Genomic DNA, 22406 nt, shown 5'->3' with positions numbered 1-22406 from the left:
CGGGTCGCGGTTGACGTCGTCTTGATGGTCGACTTCCGTCGGGAAGCACCTCGTAGTTTAAGTCCCCGAGACGGCGAAGAACCTTGTAGGGTCCAAAGTAGCGCTTGAGAAGCTTCTCGCTGAGACCGCGGCGTAGTATTGGTGTCCACACCCATACCCTGTCTCCGGGCTGGAAGTGGACGTCCGGACGGCGAAGGTTGTAGCGGCCAGTGTCGACACGTTGTTGGGCTTGAATACGAAGTCTGGCGAGCTGACGGACTTCTTCTGCCCGTTGAGAAACCACTTGGGCATCGTCGCTTCCGTCGACAGCCGGTTCGTGGGGTTACATCGCGTCCAGCATCGTCGTTACTTTGCGACCATGAACCAGTTGAAACGGTGTCACTCCTGTGGTCTCTTGCACGGCCGTGTTGTAGGCAAATGTCACGTACGGCAATACCTCGTCCCATGTCTTGTGCTCCACGTCGACGTACATGGAGATCATGTCGGCGATGGTCTTGTTGAGCCTCTCCGTTAGCCCGTTGGTCTGCGGGTGGTACGCCGTGGTGCGGCGATGGCTACTGTGGCTGAGACGAAGGACTTCTTGCGTCAGCTGGCCATGAATGATGATCCACGGTCTGAGATCAGGACTTCGGGAGCGCCGTGCCGGAGGACGATGGACTCGATGAAAAACTTCGCGACTTCAACAGCCGTTCCTGATGGAAGGGCTTTTGTCTCGGCTACCGCGTGAGATAATCGGTTGCGACGATGATCCAGCGGTTTCCTTGCGTCGACGGTGGGAAAGGTCCGAGTAAATCCATACCGATTTGCTGGAATGGGGCAGATGGCGGCGCAATAGGCTGAAGATGTCCTGCCGGCTTCGTCGGTGGCTTCTTCCGTCGTTGACACTCGTGGCAAGATCGGGTGTAGTGGTGCACTGTCTTCGCAAGCTTTGGCCAGTAGTACTTTTCGAGTACCCTGGCAAGAGTCCTGTTGTAACCAAGGTGTCCCGCCATCGGGTCATCGTGGCAGGCTTGAAAAATTTCTTCTTGAAGACTGGAAGGGACCACCATCAGCCACGCCGCGCTGTTGTCGCTGAAGTTCTCCTTGTTGAGAACACCTTGTCGGATGGAAAAGGTTGGCAGTGTTCGTACCAAACCGCGGAAAACGGCGCTTCCTTGTCCCTCTAGGTGCTCAATGAGTGCTCGCAGCTCAGGGTCGTCTCGTTGGAGTGCTGCCATGTCGCTGACATCCAGAGCGCCAAATAAACACTCATCGTCGCTCTCTTTGGTGCACGAAGGACCGGCCTCGACTGGGGCCCCCGACAGGCAGTCAGCGTCATTGTGCTTCCGGCCGGACTTGTACACCACGGTCATGTCGAGCTCCTGCAGTCGTAGGCTTCACCGGGCGAGGCGTCCGGGGGGTCTTTCAGATTCGCCAGCCAGTAGAGCGAGTGGTGGTCTGTGACCACGCGAAAAGGTCTTCCATACAAATATGGGCGAAACTTTGTTATTGCCCAGACGACAGCGAGGCACTCCTTTTCAGTAGTTGAATAGTTCCTCTCCGCGTTAGACAGCGTCCGACTTGCGTAAGCGATGACTCGCTGTGCGCCGTCCTGCATTTGGACTAGTACCGCACCCAGTCCGGTGTTACTGGCGTCGGGGTGGATCTCGGTTTCAGCAAACTGGTTGAAGTGGCCAAGAATCGGGGGCTTCTGGAGTCTTCTTTTGAGCTCGTCGAATGACCTCTGGTGCTCTTCTGTCCACTCGAACTTTACGGCGTCCTTCGTGAGGTGTGTCAGCGGTGCGGATAGTTTGGCGAAGTCTCGAACAAAGCGCCTGTAATAGGCACAAAGTCCGAGAAATCTTCTCACTGCCTTCAGGTCAGACGGCGCCGCAAATGCAGCTACGGCGCGGGTCTTCTCGGGGTCAGGTAGAACACCTTTGTTGTTCACGACGTGGCCGAGGAACTTTAGTTCCTCATAGGCGAACCGACACTTTGTTGGCTTGAGTGACAGGCCGGCGGTCTTGATGGGTTGAGGCACGGCTCGAAGTCGTCTGAGGTGTTCATCGAAATCTCGTGAGAATACCACGACATCGTCCAGGTAGACGAGGCAGCTCTGTCATTTCAGACCTGCCAGCACGGTGTCCATGACGCGCTGGAAGGTGGCTGGTGCTTTACAAAGTCCGAACGGCATCACTTTGAATTCGTACACTTCGTCGGGAGTGACGAAGGCAGTTTTCTCGAGATCACGTTCGTCAACTTCAATCTGCCAGTAACCACTCTTCAGGTCCACCGACGAAAAATATCGGGAGTGGCGCAGTCGGTCTAACGTATCGTCGATGCGGGGGAGCGGATAGACGCCCTTCTTCATCACAGCGTTCAGTCGACGATAGTCGACGCAGAATCGCAGGGTTCCGTCCTTCTTCTTTACAAGCACGACTGGGGACGCCCATGGACTTCTTAAGGGTTGAATGATGTCGTCGTCGAGCATCTCCTGAACTTGATCTTGAATCACTTTCCTTTCCTTTAAAAAGACTCATACGGTGACTGGTGGACAGGGAGTGCGTCGTCGTCGGTAATAATGCGATGTTTCGCCACTGGTGTTTGGCGAACTTTCGATGTCGTGGAAAAACATTCACTGTATTCGGCGAGGAGATCAACCAGTTGCCGGCGCTTCGAAGCTGGGAGCTCGGGGTCGATGTCGAGTGGCGGCGGCGTCGTGCTCTTCTCCTGTGGCGACGAGGTTTCCTCGGATACTGCGGTGACCACGGCTGGCGCCTGAAGCTCCTCGACGTAGCCCATGGTGGTACCCTTCGTTAGGTGCTGTGGTTCCTCTCGAAAGTTTGTCACGAGAATAGTTGTTCGTCCTTGTTGAAGATACGTTACGCCTCGTGCGACGCCAATTCCTTTTTCAAGGAGCAGTTGGACGCTGCCTTCCAGAAGAGCTTCACCGTGCATGGCTGCGTCGGTTATGACCCTATTGAAAAAACCAGCACAAGCTGGTCCCAGTATCCCAGCTTTATGCTGGGTTATTGCCCCAGCATGCCCAGCTTGTCCTGCTGGTCCCAGCACAAGCTGGTCCCAGCATCCCAGCCTCATGCTGGTCCCAGCATCCCAGCTTCATGCTGGGTTATTGCCCCAGCATGCCTATCTTGTCGTGCTGGTCCCAGCACAAGCTGGTCCCAGCATCCCAGCCTCATGCTGGTCCCAGCATCCCAGCTTCATGCTGGGTTATTGCTTCAGCATGCCCAGCTTGTCGTGCTGGTCGAGCTGGTTGGATGCCGGGTCGTGCTGGGTCGTGCTGGAAAACACTCGACCGTGGCGGCAGATTCACGTGGTCGGCTATAACTCGGATCGCGGATGACGTCGTGTTGACCTCCACCGGCGGCAGAACAGGCTTTCGCAGCGTTAATTGGTTTGCCCCGAGGTCGATGACCGCGCCATACTCGCAGAGAAAGTCCATTCGGAGGATAACGTCCCTCGAACAATCTTGAAGAACGACGAACTTGACAGGGCACGTCTCACCATGAATCTCGATGCGAGCAGTGCATCTCCCGACTGGTGTAATGAGGTGTCCTCCGGCGGTTCTTATTTGTGGTCCATCCCACAGCGTCATGACTTTTCGAAGGCGGCGGGAGAGCCTCATACTCAAGACTGAGTAGTCTGCTCCGGTGTCCACGAGTACCGATGCATCGAGGCCGTCGATCATAACGTTCAGCATGTTGGACACCGATGCAGGAGCGTCGTTGTGATGCGTGGCGTCGGGAGAGTGGGAGCGCTTCGTCGTTCTTGGAGGCTCTTTACGTCGGTCGTCTTCGGCAACTCCACCTCCAAAGGTTGCCGCGCCTAGTTTCCCCGGCGAGGAGTGAGGGGCGACAGGCTTTCACGTCGGGGTCGGTGCATCGGCGAAGCTGGACGTCGCGGCGATGGCGACCGGAACTCTCGGCGGGACGCAGGCTCGGGGGACTGGGGTTATCGCAGGTACTCGTCGATCTCCCGAGGGCGTTCACCATACCGGGGGCACGGGTCGTTTGGGTGGAATCCGCGCAGCCCGAGTCGTCGGTATGGGCATCGGCGGTACACATGGTCGGCTTCCCCGCAGTGGTAGCAGAGCGGGCGTCGGTCGGCCGTTCGCCACACGTCGGTCTTCCTCCACGAGGGTTGCTCCGGGCGAACGTCCTGGACTTGTCCTTCCTGACGTCGAGGATACTGCGGCATCGGAGGGTCTCGTCGGGGTGGCGCCGTGGTCTGGCGGTTAGCTTGCGGCGGTCGTCGGGCCATGGCGGCGTAGCTCAAAGTCGGCTCCTTTGGCGTCGTCGTTTTTATCGGAACCTCAGGTTGGAAGGCTCGGTGGACTTCCTCTCGGACGACCTCGGCGAGCGACAGGGAGGACGGGCGATCCGTAGCGGGCAGCATCTTGCGGATTTCTTCCCGGACGACTTCACGGATGATGTCACGGATGCCTGGGAGGTCGGTACCAAGGTCGTATCCGGATATCGACAGAGTAGTCACGCCAGGGTGTCGCTCGCAGTGTCTGGCGCGTGCTAGTAGGGCACGCTCCATATTCGTCGCCTCCGTGACGAACCCGTCGACAATTGTCGGAGGATTGCGAATGAGACCTCCGAATATCTCGCTTTTCACACCCCTCATCAGGTGTCGCAGCTTCTTCTCCTCTGTAGCGTGAGGATCGGCGCGGGCGCTCAGGCGAAGAACATCCTCGACGAAGCTGGTGATGCTTTCATTCGGACCTTGGGTCCTTGTTCGAAGGATGTCTTCGGCCCTCTCGCGTCGGTGTTGGCTGGTAAACGTCTTCACTAGCTCTTGCTTGCACACCTCCCACGAAGTTAAAGAAGCCTCGTGGTTCTCCAACCAGTACCTTGCAGTACCTTCCTGCGAGAAGTAAAGGTTCAGCAAGCAGTGCTCAGCTGACCACCCGTTATGTCGGGCCACACGTTCATAATGTTGCAGCCAGTCTTCGATGTCTTCGCGGGCGTCTCCGTGGAAAGGCGTCGGAGTTTTGGGTGCGACGGGCAGGTATACGACGCTGGCGGTGGACGGGTTCTGGGACGGCTGGCTGTCCATCGTTGGCCTCGTTGCCTGCTTAGTCTTGAGCGGCAGCGGTCTGAATTCCGTGTGTAGGCCTTGGGTGCGACGACTGAACCGGATCTCGGAAGTGCTTTCGTTGGTTCTTCGTGGGCTAGGCATCGGACTTGCACTGCGGGCCCTCGGAGAAGTACGCGGCAGGGGCGTGCGGTACCCCGCACCTCCACCAAAATGTCACGGATGGTGACCAAAAAAACAGGAAATAAACAGAAAGAAATAAACGTTTATTGTGGCGAACTTGTGCCAAAAATAAAAGAGTACAAAGAAAATAACAGCGTCGCGGGCGTCGAAGTCGGCGTAGCAGCACAGTCGAACGCTGGGGCGAAAACTGATTCGACAAGGTTGCGGGTGGCCTCTTATCTAGAGTGAGTCACTATCTCGAAGATTCGGCGGAGAAGGTTTGAGCGTAGCGCGCTCGGGGAGAGAATGAACACGCACTTTCTAGAACAACAAAATCGGGGATGAACGATAGAAGGTACGTCCGCAGCAAGAATAAACAAGAATCTTCTACAAGTCCGTGACCCTGCGCGTGGCAATATTCTTTAGCCTAACCGTTCAATTTTACCCACAATTACTGCCCACTGGTAACGGAAGTGAAGTATGCTGCTGATTTAAAAAAGGGAAACAAAAGACGAATCCCCTCCTTCTGAACAGAGTCGAACATGAGGTAAGAAAAACAGCCTAAAGGCACGCATAAACCTCGAACCTTGAGTTCAATACCATAGGTATAACCACGTGCTTCTTCTTCAAAGCAGCAACCAGCTCAGCTCGTGTCTCTGTAAAACAAAACATGCACACTGAATTACATCTCAAAGTCGTCGTGTTCGTCTCCCTTTCCCCCTTGTATCGGGGTTTATAAATATGACCGTTCACCAGCTAGCCTGCGCTATAACCCTTGTTTCAAAAATTATTTTTTTTCGATATTTTTACACATTAAATGCACCACCTAGTCGAACTTATATGGTAAATTTGTCGAGCTTACAAAGCCGATTTGTTGCGATTTATTTTGAGTGTCGTGGCTACCATGTAGAGCGCCCTGTAGTTAAACGACGTAAAACCCTTTGCTCTTGCCGCCCAGTTCTTCACAAATCGGGCGCAATCACCGAATCGGGCGCAAGGACATATTCGTGCCCACCAGATTTCGCGAATTTTAGACGCAGGAACGGGGGACGCCGGAACGGGGGCCCACGAAATTTCCGCTTTCCACGTGTCCTTAAATTTCGCTAATTTTTGGACGCGTGGAATTTGCGAAAAATCGGGGGCTGGCGAACATTAGGGAGTGTTCGTAGACCGCGTTTCCCACTCCGCAACGAAGATGCGCCTGCCCGCCGATAGCCTTGACTGTAGAGTTCCGGGTATATAGCGAGTTGCGGAGGGCGTTGCGGGACAGCGAAAACGATCTACGAAACTATTAACGGTTTGCAGCATACGTTGTGCTTCGAGCCCCTGATGCGTAGAAAACAACTTAGCATTCCCCGGCGCACGCTCCAACAGCCTCCCAGTAGACGCTTTTTGGCACGTCGGGTTCGAAGTCGCCAACGCTCGCCGGTTTGAACTTCTTGATACGGTTCATGCTGAATATTGCCTTCGCGCCATCAATATAAATCACGTACGCTTAGCACATATCGACACCGATACACACCGGTCGAGAGAGCCCTAACGTCAATGCGGCTTTGGTTCAGAGGACTGGCTGGCACTGGCCTGCTGGCCAGCGGCGCTAGTACGTAAGGATTGGATCTAAGAAATAATCTGCCTTAGTTTATATTAGCACTATTATTACCCAAAATAGTTTTATAACATTTAAATGCGTAGAAACTTACCATGTTAAGTTTATTTATTGTTAAGGAAAACATTGTTTGTCCGTCGTTGGTTGTTTTTCTGCACTCTGGCTTGCAGCTACGAAATCCAATCCAATCCGACGTCAATAAACCGAAACCGAAACTACCGCGGTAAAGGGCTCAAAGTTATGAAGCAAACTCTTGTTTATCTCGGCCTCGCTTCCCATGGATTTGGTTTTCTCATTTTATGACTTTAAATATGCATGTCATAAAATGGTTGAGTTTGATAGCTGAAACTGTTAAATTGAAATGACCTAATATGTGATTTTCTGATTAACATTCTTTATTGAAAAAAAATATCACAGTTTAGTTTCGCGGTGACCGCGTTCCCGTCGAGGTCTGATAATTTCTGGTCGCGTTAAATAGACCGATCTCACCGGCCAGTTTGACTACGCCACCGCTGCCGCAATGCAGCGAGGGAACTTTAGTCTTTGGGCACGTGCGACAACCTCGCTGGAGCTCTTCGCGTGCAGAGCACGAGAAGGCACGAGCCCTCGCGTGCACGGCCGTCTGCCTCCTGTGAACTAAAGTTATGGCAGCTTTACGCATGCGCCCAACGCTTAGTGAGATCGGTCTATTGTGTATACCGGTAGAGCCTGTACAATGTTACCGACCGCCGGTTTAAGTGCCGGCACCGGTAAGGCGTTACCGGTCGCTCCGATACGTGGTTGCTGTTAGCCGCGCATCGATTACTGGCCACCGGTACGTTATTACGGCCCACTAGTGTGGCGTACCGGCTTCGCCTGTACGTGTTCACACGCCGCCTGTACGTGATATGGGCAACCGGTACGGCGTATCGGCTTCGCCGGTACGTGGTTACCGGTTACCTGTGTGGCCTACCGGCTGTGTCCGTACGCGTTTACCGGCCGCCTGTACATGGTATGGGCAGCCGGTACGGCGTATCGGCTTCGCCAGTACGTGGTTACAGGTTGCCGGTACAGAGCTACCGGTAACCGATATGAGAATACAGGACTCCGGTGTGAACCGGTATAGGCCGGTATACATTTGTACAGGTTTTTTCAGTAGGGTATAATGTAACACTCAGCTCCTAGAATTTTATCGCGACCTTGATTGTGCATTTGATAGACACTGTCAAACTGATTGAATTTTTCTAGATTTCAGGAAAGCTTTTGAGGTGGTTAATCACTCGCTCTTGCTTCATAAATTACATAGCCTAAACATAGATGTAAAAGTTTTGGGATGGATAGCAAATTCTCTTAATCCAAGAAAACAGTGCGTCCTCATGAATAGATTGTATTCATCATATGTAGATGTAATGTCAGGTGTACCACAAGGTTGTTTTAGGCCCTTTCCTTTTTCTAATTTTCATCAATGATATCACGCACGCAATATCATCGAATATAAGGTTGTATGCTAAAGATTGCTTTTTATACAGACTAGTGACCAATGACAACAACGTCCAGGTCCTACAGGGTGATTTAAATAAGATCACAGAGTGGTGTGATAAGTGGAAAGTATTCCTTAATGTATCCAACTGTGTCCTCGTTCGATTCACTCGAAAACGTAAAATTGTCTCAGTTGTTTTTAAACAAAAAAATCTTCATTTGGAACTTAGCACTGAGGCAGTACATTTCGGGATACACCTAACTGCTGATTTAAGATGGAATAATCACGTGAAGTTATTATGTTCTCAGACCAGCGGAATGCTCCATTTTTCGCGTTGCAATTTCTGCAAAGTGTCCGCTCATTTGAAAGAAACGCTCTACTTTTCGTACGTCCTCCCAATCATGGACTGCGCTTGTACTCTTTTGGACCCGCACACGCAAACATGTATAAATCAAATCCAAAGAATTCATAATCAGGCCGCAAGATATGTGCTAAATAACTATAATTTACACGATAGTGTCTCTCCAACTCGGATGGAAACCTTTACAACTAAGCCGAAAAGTGCCTCCGTCTCAAGTTTATGTATAATCTTTATCACGGTTGCATCGGTATAGATAAGTCGCGATACCTAGTGGAACCTCATTACGTTTTTCTTAGAGCTAGTGATCAAAAAGAGAGTGATCCGGGAAATTTGCATTCGGACTGACGTTCTAAAATATTAGTTTTTTCCACGGACAGTTAATGACTGGAATGTGCTGCCCGACTCACTGGTAGAGCTTCCTAATGTACAATCATTTTTCTGATGAAATATGTTATTGTATTCGGTTCGATGATTTTTTGTGTGACTTCTGCATGCTGTTAATCATTTTCTCATATTATGGCAGTATATATTGGCATGTTTCTCCTGTGCGACTTGGTTATTTCGCTGTTGTTCATTTTCTCATAATTTTTTATATATTGGAAAGTTTCTCCTGCTTGCCTTGTTATTTGTTGTTGTTGTTCTGCTGTGCGTTTGCTTTTGTAACTTCCTTTCGTCTCCCTTACTGTAATACCTACCGGGCGATGTAGGTACCAAATAAATAAATAAATAAAGCGTAGATTCCGCTCTTAGAAAGCGGTGCCAAACCGTAATCGTGCGATGTCAGAGTTTAGCGGCACTCTGGGGTCGCGAACAAGTTCTACCCGTCTTCGCTGCCGCTCGATGTCTCCTTCGTGTGGACGCGCTTGGAAGACGGACGAACCGCAGATGTGTCGTCATGTGATCAATCTGTCGGCGGATCAGTTTGTCGTGTGAATCGGTCATAAATGAGAAACAACAGGCTAAGGTTCCTTTTCAACGTTTGCACTAATGCTATGATGCAAACAATGTTTCTATATATTAACCATTTACGTACAGAACGGACTCCGATCGCCCGTAGCACTTTAGGGATTAAAAATGTCCCACTTTCAAAGCTGGCGCCAGGAAATTATTGATTTTTGCCGCTCGATATTCTGAAAACACCGTAAAAGTCTTATACAATTCTGGTTTCAAATTCACTTCCAGCTTCGCCGGGTTATCTTGCTGAGTCGTTTTACGCGTGAACAACTGAGTAAATGTTGTTGTGAAGGATATCGTTATGCAGGGCCTACATAAAACTAAAATGAGTTATGAATGAATAGTGATCGAGAATAAATTACCAGATAATATAATAAGGCAGGAGAGCTGGTTAAAGTTGAACGTTTCTAAAACCCAAGACGGAGGCTACAAAGAGAGGGCAAACACAAGACGTCTAGAGCATAGTTACAAAATATTATTTAGGACACTTCTTATACACCGGCTTTCTCCACACCGCCCTCCATTTTCATTAATGCTTCGCAACAGTTTACAAAAGACTACAAGTGGTGGTCGATGTTCTCCCAGGTAACAAGAGACCACGCCCTCAGTATACATACGCCCATTTTCCCGCAGGTTGCGAACTAAGCAATGGCCAAGGTCACTTTCATCCACCGACAAAAAGAAAAAAAAAACACTTGGAGATGACAATTGCAAAACGTTTTTCTTACATCATCCAGTGCCATCACTGACCGGCTTATATAGTTCAAGCAGAAGCTGTCCTAATGGTTTCCTTGAGGACTTTTTTAATACAATCGTTTCCTTTGAATAACACGCTCTACTATCGCACTGAGCCGCACAATTTCCACACTCTTCAAGGTGCATAGCTATTCCGGAGCTGGGAAAATAATATTTTACTGCTCTCTTGTGCTTACTCGGCCGATCATTCACACACCGCTTGATTTTTTTTTTTTTTTTTTACGTACGAAAATCCGCACGTCATTGGCATCTGATAAACAACGCCTTCGCGGCAGTCGACTGAAGCATCAGTATGTTTTTTCTGATAACCTCATTGTCCTCCAAAAAAGGACGTCACCTTTTCTAATCTAAAGTCAGTCTAGAGAGCAGTTTTCCACCGAAGCTCCCCGCGATACACATCAAGTTTAAAAACATGCCATGAAAAAACGAAACACACACTGCCCTGTGACTTTGTCTTTTTTCCTCTTTAGCATCCCACTGATCTTTAATACCAGTTTAATCCCTAGCTTTTTCCCCATACTCTCACTGTAACCATTTTCTTTTAGCCGAAGCAGTTGGCTATCCACTGAACCTGGTCATGTATGAGGACAAGATTTTTTGAGGACACTATCCAACAGATACATGACTATTCCTATTTGGACTAAATTAGAAGGGCAACTCTTATATGGCAACAAGGGATTTGTCGCCACTTTACCGTTCTCCCAACATAGCCCCCCATGTTTGACACATCTTGTGTTTCTACCTTCTTTGTAACCTAGGTCTTGGGCTTTAGAAATGTATAAATTACCAGTTTTGTTAAATTTAATTTCTGTTGACGATTTCAATCATCGCCCCGAACTGGGTGCGAGGTGGGTCTTCGTGTGAATCGTATTCAGTGTTTTTTTTTTGTTTTTTTTAATTCTTGCAGTTTTGCGGCATCATACACTATAGGTCGATCAACATTTGGTCTTCGTTTCGCCCTAAATTTTAATTGAAAATCGCTGATAACACGAATAAACGAATCACAAAATAAAAAGGCAAACTAAAAAAAATGTTAATGAGTAGCATATATATATATATAAATTTCAAACTGACTCTTTTTTATTTTTTTTCTATGCAGGAGCTTACAGGAACTTGTCGTTTTAAGTGCTGTAGTCGTCTCTCCCTATCTTACGATGAAGAGACCTGCGGCGCTGAGCATATTTTACCGGATGGAGCTGACTGTGGACGTGGAAAGGTAAGTAGTTGCATATCTGTACTTCAGTTGTCTTCGGTGCTTCAAGAGCAAGAATGGTCACATTTGCAAGAACTGCTTTTAATTTGTATTGCTTTTTTTATTTTCATTCGTAAACCTAAAGAAGGCTGTTATTTTTTATTTGACTTACACGTGCCCAATAACTCAGGCTTGTTAAACGTCCTTTTTGGGATGCTATAGTTTCGATATATTCAAAAACATAACTGCGTATCTATCAACAATCAACTAATCGTTTACACTTAATATTAAAAACTAACGTTGTGTGTGGTCTTCAAAATAGTGTAACAGAGGAAGGTAAAAAGTACAGCTTTCCATGTAATCATTTCTGTGTTAGCTTCTTCCGATGTTCCAAACATCTGGTAGCTGCATGAGGAAACCATACTTTTTGTGAGAATGCCGATTGTTCGAGCAATGAGGCGAAATTCGAAACGTAATCTTGTTTTCTAGAAATGATGCAGCATCATCAAAATCACGCCTAGAAGGGTTTTTTTTTTTTTTTTTTTGTTTTTTCACTGTACCGCTTTACGAAATTTGAGAAACGCACGCGAAAATCGCGGTTATAGTGGACCTAGCTCACACGGTTTATGATTGAAATTTTGTTTCGGTTTTGAAGTTTAGTTTTCAATTTACGTTTATATATTTTCACAGTGTATACACGTACACCCGTGAGCGATATGAAGGTGAACAACCCTCTTCTTGTTTTTCTTCTTGTTTTTGACGCTCCTGCAAGTTTTGGAACAAGCTCTGTTCCAGAAGAGGGCTAGAAAGCAAAGTTTAGACCCCCCAGCCACGTACCATTTGAGACGTTGAGAGTTAATAGCTTTAGGGAGCCGTAAATCAGGCAACAAACCGGGTAAGGTGTTCACCTTCATATTGTCGGCGGGTGTACATTTTAGTGAGTTCTGTTGAAGATACTTCTACGCTTGCCCTTGATGTATTTTAGACTTACTTAATAGGATTTGAAAACCACACGGCAGAAGATAATTTTTAAACGCACTACGGAAATGCCCAGCAGCAAGCATATCAATTTTACTCGCGCTGTTTCATCGGCTTCATTGGCATTCAGCTTTTTCTATGCTTCGATTTAAAGAGTTCGTGAAAGAAAATCGGTCGAACTCTTTTCCACTTTGAGTAATCTTTCTGGCACAAGTGTGGCCAACGTAAAATCTCACAAAATATCATTGACAAAAGGCGCTTCTTTGTTGAGGTATCATTTCAAGAATTAAAACAGAATTTTAAGTATTAGTCTCTAGCAAAACGTTATGATACATTTATGAGAATTGCAATGTTGAAGTAGTCCTTGAGGTTACCCTATGGAAGTGGTTCTGAACCATTGATGTTTCGCGGACTCCTTGTGGATAGGCGGATCCGCCTATCCACAAGGAGTCCGCGAACGGGGTCCTCCATCACCTCGAGGTGATGGGGACCCCGTTCGGGTTGAGGGGAATAGAAAGGTATAGGTTAATCGTCATGATGATTTAATACATGAATATAAGTTATTGCTAGTGTGAAGCAGAATTAGTTCATTGACATACACACGAGAGATCTCACCCGGAAATTGGAACGTTTACTCCCAATGTCAAAAAAGACAACTTGTATTGCCAGGCTTGACTGATAAGGCAGGGCTTCGCGGACCCCTAGGATGTCTTCGCGGACCCCAAATGGTCCGCGGACCCCCATTTGAGAACCACTGCCCTATGGTAACGACAGGAAAATGTGATTTATTGACTGAACGGAAGCAAAGCGCGTGCATTCGATTTCGGCTAGTAACAATCAATATCTTAGATGAACCTTTAGATGGTGAGTCATGCGCAATCGCTTAAATTAGGTAAACATCCGAACTTTAATTAACAATTCCTGCAACTTCTCACTTGCCTGGCGCGTTTCTAACTGCAGAGTTTGCCTGCGATGAAAAGCAGCAGTTTATCAACACTCGTGTTTACCTATTTGTTTCGGCAAGTGCTATTGGTTGGACGACGAACTAATGCATGTTTCCAAAATATTGACGAAAAAAAAGTACGTCTAAGTGCTATTCCCTGAAAGTATAAAACTGTTGCGCCGCCTCTTTGAGGTGAAACGAAGTGTACGTCAATTTCATCGCCAAATTCATTTCTTTTTGTTTTTAATTTCCACTTACTGCCGTTTTAGTTCTTGCGCCATTATGCAGTGGATGCGACCACGGTGGAAGAAAAAAGATGTGTCGAAAAAGGGCCATAAAGCGAGTACAAGTTCCATTTGGGTTTTGTATATCTCCCGTCGGGTACACCGTCGAGTTCGAGTTCGCAAAATCCCTGCATAGGCCGTTTTGCCCCTGGTGACCGCCATGTTGATATCTGACGTTGATTATTTGGATTAAAATAGCGCGTGACTTTATTCGCTGAATTGAGGGCGCTTAAAATCAAGGGGTTAATGCCAATTGACCCACTTTCTCCTTGACTATACTTCGTTTTTGTATTATGCTTAAGCTAATTATTTTATATTTGTCATCCATCCCAACCACGTCAAATTTCAACATGGCAACCGTTACATGAAAACGGTTTATGTAAAATCCCGTATAGAGCAGAGAGGCGCGTTCTTGTTTACAAGCTGCAGAGCTTGCAAACAAGTTTAATAATATTTTGTGACAGTTGAGACTAGTACTCAGAGCAGTATCACGACAAATAATTTCACTAGCAAAAAATAAACCATTTTTATAACAGCCGAGGTTATCTTTGTTATTATTAATATGAACAGTAGTCCTAGTCACAACTGGTAGAATATCTTAATGGAACCAATAACACTTGTAATAGTTATTTTATTATCCTGCGTAGCCCATTTGTACAACACAATTTTGTCGTTCGGTGTATACCCCGAAAAAATTCAACTTTCCTAATTATCTGTTATATGTCAAGGCCGTGATACAAACGATGAAAATAATTGCCGCCCCATTTCTATTCTTCCTGTGTTCACTAAAGACAAAGAAAAACATGTATTTTGAACTTCTCACCTCTGTTGAAAAAACATTCGTCTTTTTCACTGAAGCTCAATTTTCATTTTTTGAAGGCATAAATCGACAGAAACAGCTTTATTGCTACAGAAGGAGATTATACTAGAAATGTTTGAGATTGGGCTTTTAATTTTGTGAATAATTGTATATTCTAGCAAAGCACTCGATTGAAAAAAAATTATAAAGGTCCTCTGGATAATTTATATTGCTATGGTATTCAGGTATTGCATAATCACGTTTATAATATTTAGAACATCAGTACTCAGTATTCAAATTACCAGCTAAATATGCACTCCGCAACGGCCTTTGCAGTTTCTCGAAAACGCTAATTATATTTTACAAATTGAAACACTTGACTACATTTATTATGTACGCTGATGGCAACAACACATATAAATGGTATTATGGTAGATTGGCTCGTTATTAAAACGAATCTTTTTCTGGTTAAATTAGATATCTGGACGAATATAAACTTACTGGTTATAAGCACGGCTAAAATGGACGCAGTTTTATCCCAGTATTCTGAGTCTCGAGTACGACTTCAAATGCAGGTTAGGGTTCCACCATGATAAAGTGTGTTCCGAATATTAAGACTCGAGACGTGCTTCGATGATATTTATTGGAGTGTTCATTTAAACTATGTTCTGTAGAGACCTCCCACAGTTGTGAGGATAATGCATAAGTGCAGACGTCCACTTTTATTTATCATTAAAAAATTTCTTACAATTCACTTTATTATTCCACCACTTCCTATTTTCATTTAGTATGGTGGACGACTACAAAAAGTAAACTAAACAACTTGCGGCTGTTACAAGAAAGATGTTAGGTTAATTGAAGACGTTCCTCGGAATCACCATTCTCCTATCCTTTTCTAAAAAAAATAAATAAAAACTAACGGATGTATCTGAAGTAGACTAATTGCGACTGATAAACGGTCTGTAAAATAAAACGTTAGAATTATTCTAGATATTGCATACTTAGAACGTAACCCATCAGAATATCTATCCCGTGACTGGCACCCTTGGCGCATTGCGCATTTCAGAACACGCTTGGGTTTTGAAATAGTCAGACACAAGCTACCTGCTGCACTAACATTCTTGTTTTTTTTTAATAATAATAAACTTCAGATGTGTGTTTAATTTTCATCACACGTACACGTATACGTAGATATGTATATATTGTGTTTTAGCAGAAATTATTAGTTCTAAAAAAAATGTATGTTTATATGTTCTTCCAAGTAGGTAAGGGCATATGTATTCGTGTTCTTATTTTACATATCTCCGGTTCTAGCTATGATGAGGGCGTTTAAACCTGTAAGACAGCGACCAGGCATGTTTTTTTTTCAACCACCTCAACACAAATGTATAGTTTGTGACAAAATGAAAGTAATTTTTTTTATTAATTTTGAAATCTACAGTTATGCGGGACAATCGCTCCTCACGCATGCAGGAGCCGTACTCCGAGGAATGCGGTTGGTGATGAGAGCTTGTTATTTCTGTCAGAGGAGAAACAGCGTCAATCACGGCGTCATGCGAACTTACATTTCCATTTGGGACGCAAAAGTTTGTGCAAGTTGCCTTTGTGGCTCGAATATTTGAGGAATGCATCATTGGACTTGATCCTCTAAAGGCGAATGGTTGTTCGCTGAATCTCGGGAGTCACACACTGGACCAGAGTGACGAACACGTCATCTTGTACAGCCAACCTGCAATTTTAGAAAACGGCGGGTGATTCCTTCTATGCTCCAAGTTCAGTTTGATTTCTCCAAAAAGCGAAAACGCTATCTGGGTGTCGGAGGGCAATAACTACTCGGATGGTATTGTGGTCACTGAAGGAGAAGCCACGTGCAATACTGCTCCATGAGTTTTTATAGCACGAGCACTAAAATATTTCGGCAGCGAAAATGTTCCTCTCCGCACTGCCAACTTAAAGGGATGTCGCATTGCGAAGTGATCTCGTGCTGTGAGGGTTATTGCCCTCGAAAATGATCTTTTCCAGATGAAATAAAAGGAATTGCCTATTTCCTTACTGGATCTATCAAACCGCTCCAAATGCCACCTTGATCAAGCACAACAAGCATATCTCTTAAATTTATTCGACGAATATAGAGATCTGTTTTCTTCTTCTTTGGAGACCGGACGGACAAGTACTGCTCAACACCGCATCGACACAGGAGATGCAGCTCCGATCAAACTACAGCCCCGGCGAACTTCATTGGCAAAACGTAACGAAGTCGGACAGATGATCCATGATATGGAACAGCAAGAAAGAGTTCAGCCTTCATCTCGCCCGTGGGTGTCGCCGGTCGTCTTGGTAAAAACAAAAAGGAGGCAGTACGCGGTTCTGCTACGACTACCGTCGATTGAACGATGCCACCGAAAGGACTCCTATCCACTCCCTAGGATTGATGACACATTCGACGCGATTGCGGGTTCTTTCTTGTTTTCTACACCAGGCCTCAGCAGCGGATACTGGCAAGTTGAATTCTAGTTCAGAGGCCGCGGAAAGACGACATTCTCTATTGGAGATGGTCAGTGGCAATTCAGTATAATGCAATTTGGCCTATGCTATGCAATGCCTCTGCAACATTTGAGCGTATCATGAACCAGTTCCTAAACGGCCTGCTGCTAGACGTTTGCTTGGTGTATCTGGATGATATTGTCACGGGTGGTGATCAAAAAACAATAAAATAAACAGGAAGAAATAAACGTTTAATGTGGCGAACTTGTGCCAAAAATAAAAGGGTACTAAAGATAATAACAGAGCGTCGCAAGCGTCGAAGTCGGCGTAGCAGCAGAGTCGAACGCTGGGGCGAAACTGACTGCAGATCAGCACGCGGAGTCCCTTATGTACGCGCGTTAGGTTCTGTAACAATCGGCCTTGATTGTTCGGCGACTGGAACTTTCGGAACTCGAGCATACGGGAATGTTCTCAAACACACGAGAAGGCAATATTGAAGAACAAATAAAAGAGCATTCCACTGAGTGGAATCGAACCCAGGCTTTCCGCGCTACAGTCAAGCACGGTAACCACTCGGCCACGCACGCGGTCGCTCGCCGACGAGCGTGGCAATATCCTTTGCACTGCAAACCCTTCCAGGAAGCACTTTCTGATTTGTCATTCGTATTTCACCTTATAAGGAATGCAAATTAGAAGGTAAATGCCAAGAAATGCTTTTTTTTAATAACTTGCATTATCTGGGTCACATAGTCTCTGAAAAAAGGATGGAGACGGACCCTGAAAGAACAATGCGTCAGAAACTGCTTTCAACAATAAAATCAACGCAACTGCTAATGCGTCCTCGGCCTGTTCACCTACTTCCGGCGATAAGTGAAAGGTTTCGTCGAAATCGCTAAACCGCTGTACGCTTTATTAGAACAAAATATGGCGTTCGACTTGAGTATACATGCGTAAGATGCTTTCCTCACACTCATGAAATTCCTCAGCGCCCCACGTCTTCGAACGTTTGCATTTATACAACGACGGACTTCAGATAAATGAATAATACATGGCCTCATACAAAAGCAAATACCATGAGCATACTTGACAAGTTATCGGCTAACTTTCTGGAAAGTCCCTGTCGTGTTTTAAAATTTCACGCCATACGGCATATCAAGCTTGAGCGAGATTTCAAAGTGCAGGTTTTCAGCTACGTCTACCTTCTTGTCATTGCCTTATTTTAAGTCTGCCCTTTTTTACTTCACTTCGGCTGCCGCGTTTTACATACAAAACACCGCCTCACACATCGCAATCATTCAAGCGCAGGAAGATTGCGTTCGCTAATCGTGAAAGGCGCTTGGGCGCTCCGGAAAGCGCGTCAAGAAAAAAACTAATATGGATGTTTTAACGCAATAGTGAAAAGGAGCTCGCTTCGGAGAAAATATGGCGTCGGTGGCGTGACGAGAAAATCCCGGAAGCGAAAACCCTGATTGGTTGATAGGGTCACGACGTCACAGTCACATGACCTCGAGCAGGAATTACAAACAACCCGCAACGCTCACGTGAAACGTGACGTCACTTGCAGTGTAAAAGTGATTAAAACATTACATCCAATGCAAATTAAAAGTCGCCGCATGTCTCAACTGGTTTCAATCAATAGAGTAGTAAATGTTCGTTCGTTCGTTGGTGGTACTCTGGTCCTGCCAAGTTTGGCAGGCAGATGGTCGTTGGAGTTCTCAGGAAACTTTGCGAGTTCTTTGGCGAACCAATTTATTTTACAAACTATGTACGTTTGTACAAAGTAGGGGAAGTTGGCATACTCGGATCGAACAGGTCTAAGAGATGTCCAAATCAGTCCGCAGTCGACCTCACTCGCCCCGTCTGAGGCTTTTGGAGGCACTCACTCCCTCGCCCTCAGGGAAGTTTTAACGAATGGTTTCAAACTTTTTCGAAGTCACTTGGCGTCAGCCATACAATGGTAAGCTGGGGGCCGACCCGACCGTTCATCAAGTTTGCAACGGCCACGGCTGAGAGCTCCGTAACATTGGCACAGCCTTGGGTTCCAGACAGAGTGGCGCCACACCAGAGCTCCTGGCCGAAAACTCGATCGTAACCAGCGTAGCCTGTGGGACGCTGGAGCACACACACACAAGAAAAAAAAAAACACGCGCAGACACAAAACAAAACGCCCTTCTTCCCGAAAGAGGCAATGTCTTCGCCTCTGGGTGCCTGCTCGGGAGGACCGCGGTCACTCGTCGAAAGTAAAGAAAACAAAGACAGCTTGGGTGCGTCCGCTTCCCCTCTTCCACACACCTCCGCGCGGCCATGGAATCTGGGCCACCCGGTGAGGGGATCCCTCGCGACTCCTCTACAACTCCCCTCCAAGAGTGTTTCCGGTCCTTCTTGGACCTGCTAACAGTTTTATTACACCTCCCCAAAAACGAAAAACAAAAAACACACACACGATAACGACAACACAGAAATCCGGAAACCCAAAACGGTTATCTCCGCGATAATCACAATTCCCGTACACATGGGCCGGCACAGATAGGAAAAGCACAAATTATCACAAAGCCAAAAGACGAGCCACGTCAAAAAATGACTTACAATGCTCACAACAAGGACACTTGGCACGAAGTAACAAATGGCATGCAACACTGACAGCCGCTCTCCCTTTTTCCCGCTTAAATGGAGGGGCAAGTCACGTTAAAAATAACGAAAAGAAATGCGTGATTGCTCCCTCAAGCGCTTATGGCTCGGCGCTTAGCTGGTCTTACCCCCCAGTTCGGAACGGGCGCCGGCCGTGTCGCAGGGCTCCCAACATTCGTTTGTGAATCTGGACAAGGCGTCCGCGTTCCCTTGTCTAGCGCCGTTCCGGTGCACAACTTTGACGTCGTACTTCTAGAAAGCTAGAGCCCACCTTGTTATCTTCGCACCGTGAGGGACGCTTAGCGTCAGATAGTCAGGGGAGTGTGTTTGAAAACCATCGTCACGGAGGCGGCGAATAACCATACATCGAAATTTTCAGACTCCAGATTTCCCCGAATGCCCCTCGTTCGATCGTGGACCACCGCATCTGAGTTGGCGTAAAGCGGTGACTTAAGAACGCGACCGGATTTTCTTCCCCGCCCTGTCCCAATTGCGCCAAACATGCTCCCACCGCGATAGCTGAGGCGTCGGTGTAAGCGGATGCGGCCTTTTCGGATCGGGCGTACAAATATCTAGGAGCATGGTTGAGTGAGAGAATTATCTAAAAGAACATGAAGACATTGTAATAAAGGAAGGGAAACAAGGTTCCGCTATTATGAAACACAGGGAACTCTGGAATTATAATATATATGAAGTCATTAGAGGTGTTTGTAAGGGAGTCATGGTGCTTCGACTGTCACTTGGGAATGCGGTATTGTGTATGAGGTGAAAAATCCAGGCAGGTTTAGAGATAGAGCAAATGGGTGTGGGTAGGGTGGCATTGAGGGCACATGGGGATACACCAAGTGAAGGAGTACAGGGGATATGGTTTGGTCATCATTCGAGAGTAGAGAAGCGATCAGTAAAGTAAAATTTGAACAAAGAAATCTAAAATTGAGGATACACGGTGGGCAGTGAAAGTGTACAAGCATCTACATGTGAAAAGTATAAACACTAAGTAGATAAACCGAACCCGCAACCTGAGATCTATATACATTCAACCCGATTGGGCCGATCAGAGCATTTGAGCAAAAAAGGAAGTAAAGGAAACAGAAAGGAAATTGTGGGAAGAAAGAATGCAGGGTAAATCAAATTTAGCAATTTGCAGGGCACGAAAACAAGAAATAAAGAAGTCACAGTTGTATGATAATTCATTGGGAAGCTCATGACTGTCTGGAGCTAGAACGTGGGTGCTAAGAACAAAAACATGCAGGGCTAAATTCGAGGAAATAGACACTTTATGCGACATATGCAACCGCAAAAGGGAAACTATAGAACATGTAATTTTAAGGTGCACGGGGCTTCGTCCCACCCTCTTGGGGAGGGGGGGGGGGGATGACTACGAATTTGGAGGGGACACAGGGATTTGTAGACATGGATGGACGAATAAATAGGGAAATAATTGAGGTACCTAAGAGGAGATTGGAGGATTGGTGGAAAAGATCTAGGGAGGGGTAAAAATACAGATAAAAATGAACAATGAAAACACCTTAAAGGGGGGGCAGGGTTGTGTTAGAACAAAATTGATACAGATTTTTAAAAAAAACGTAGGGATAACGAGATTTTAGGCAAGGCGGCGCATGCTGCCGCCCGTTAGAAACGGTATAGCCATAACCATTCATCCATCCATCCACCCATCCATCCATGTGGCACAAGATACCGCCTGTTATAAAGCGATACAACATTATCACCCATCCATCCGTAAAAAGTTTTTCGGCACAGTCAATTTTCATTGCCCCTTGAAAATTACGAAGGAGAGTATCAGAAAGGTTGAAGATTCTGTGAGCGCCGCTGTGCATATTCGAAAGGAAAAAAACTTAAGTACAAAAAGAAATACTGCAATGTCTGGAGATATAGACTTACCATGAATAATAATATGGTTGAGATGTGCCGTCGTGTTCTGTTTGTTCGAGTTTGATAGATTTCTCTTGTGTTACACCTCTTGTTTATGACAATTAAAAAACCGCAAAATAAGTTACTATCACAGTATTAAGTTCTGATGACGTACAAAACATTTAAGGCGAAGATAGGGTTTTATTCGTCAGTTTTAATCTCCTGGTAACACTTCCCTTCAGAAGGGGAACAAGGGGGACAAGGGACAAACACAAATCTCCAAACACATCTAGGTGACTGGTGCGCGACCGAAAAAATCCGCCTGGTCTGGGTATCGAACCCGGGACCTCTCCGTTACCGGTGGAAAATCCGCCTGGTCCCGAGTTCGATACCTGGACCAGGCGGATTCTTTCGTTCGCGCACCAGTCACCTAGCTGTGTTTGGAGATTTGTGTTTGTCCTTTGTCCCTCCTGTTCCCCTTCTCCAGGGATTATTTTCATCATTACTGTCCAGCTCGCTTGAACCTTTGCATTTAATTGCATTATAATCACTTCCCTTAGGCAGATTTGCTTTGGCCACGGTTTTGGCCCGAAAAACTTATTTATGGCGAAATGTATGCGAAGCGTAAAGGCTATGCGTAGAGCAAGTCGTGTGCTTCTTGCGCAAGGGTTGCGGTGACGTCAGAAAAACGGCGAGATATGATTAACTTTGACGGAAACCTGCGAGTGCAAAATTAATGGTACCTCATTAGAGCATGTCGCATCATACAAGTACTTAGGAGTTCACATAACTAATAACTTCTCATGGAATACCCACGTCCAGTACGTCATTAACAATGGAAATCGCACCCTCGGCCACTTGCGTTGTAATTTTGCTCAAGTTTCCTCC

The 22406-nt window shown here is 46.4% G+C and overlaps 1 protein-coding gene across 1 annotated transcript in view; it reads left to right on the top strand.

Moving 5' to 3' along the window:
• The window catches only part of LOC115318457 (A disintegrin and metalloproteinase with thrombospondin motifs 16-like), a 212994-nt gene that overhangs the window by 187323 nt on the left and 3265 nt on the right, over window positions 1–22406 (top strand). The window contains exon 13 of the mRNA XM_040215034.1: window positions 11438–11554. Coding sequence (XP_040070968.1) covers window positions 11438–11554 — 117 coding nt within the window. The remainder of the gene's footprint in view (window positions 1–11437; window positions 11555–22406) is intronic.

The sequence above is a fragment of the Ixodes scapularis genome, unplaced genomic scaffold, assembly GCF_016920785.2.
Source record: "Ixodes scapularis isolate PalLabHiFi unplaced genomic scaffold, ASM1692078v2 PGA_scaffold4__175_contigs__length_147842914, whole genome shotgun sequence".
Taxonomy (NCBI): Eukaryota; Metazoa; Arthropoda; class Arachnida; order Ixodida; family Ixodidae; genus Ixodes; species Ixodes scapularis.
The sequence above is the reverse complement of the archived record's forward strand: the minus strand, read 5'-3'. Positions and strand labels throughout refer to the sequence as shown.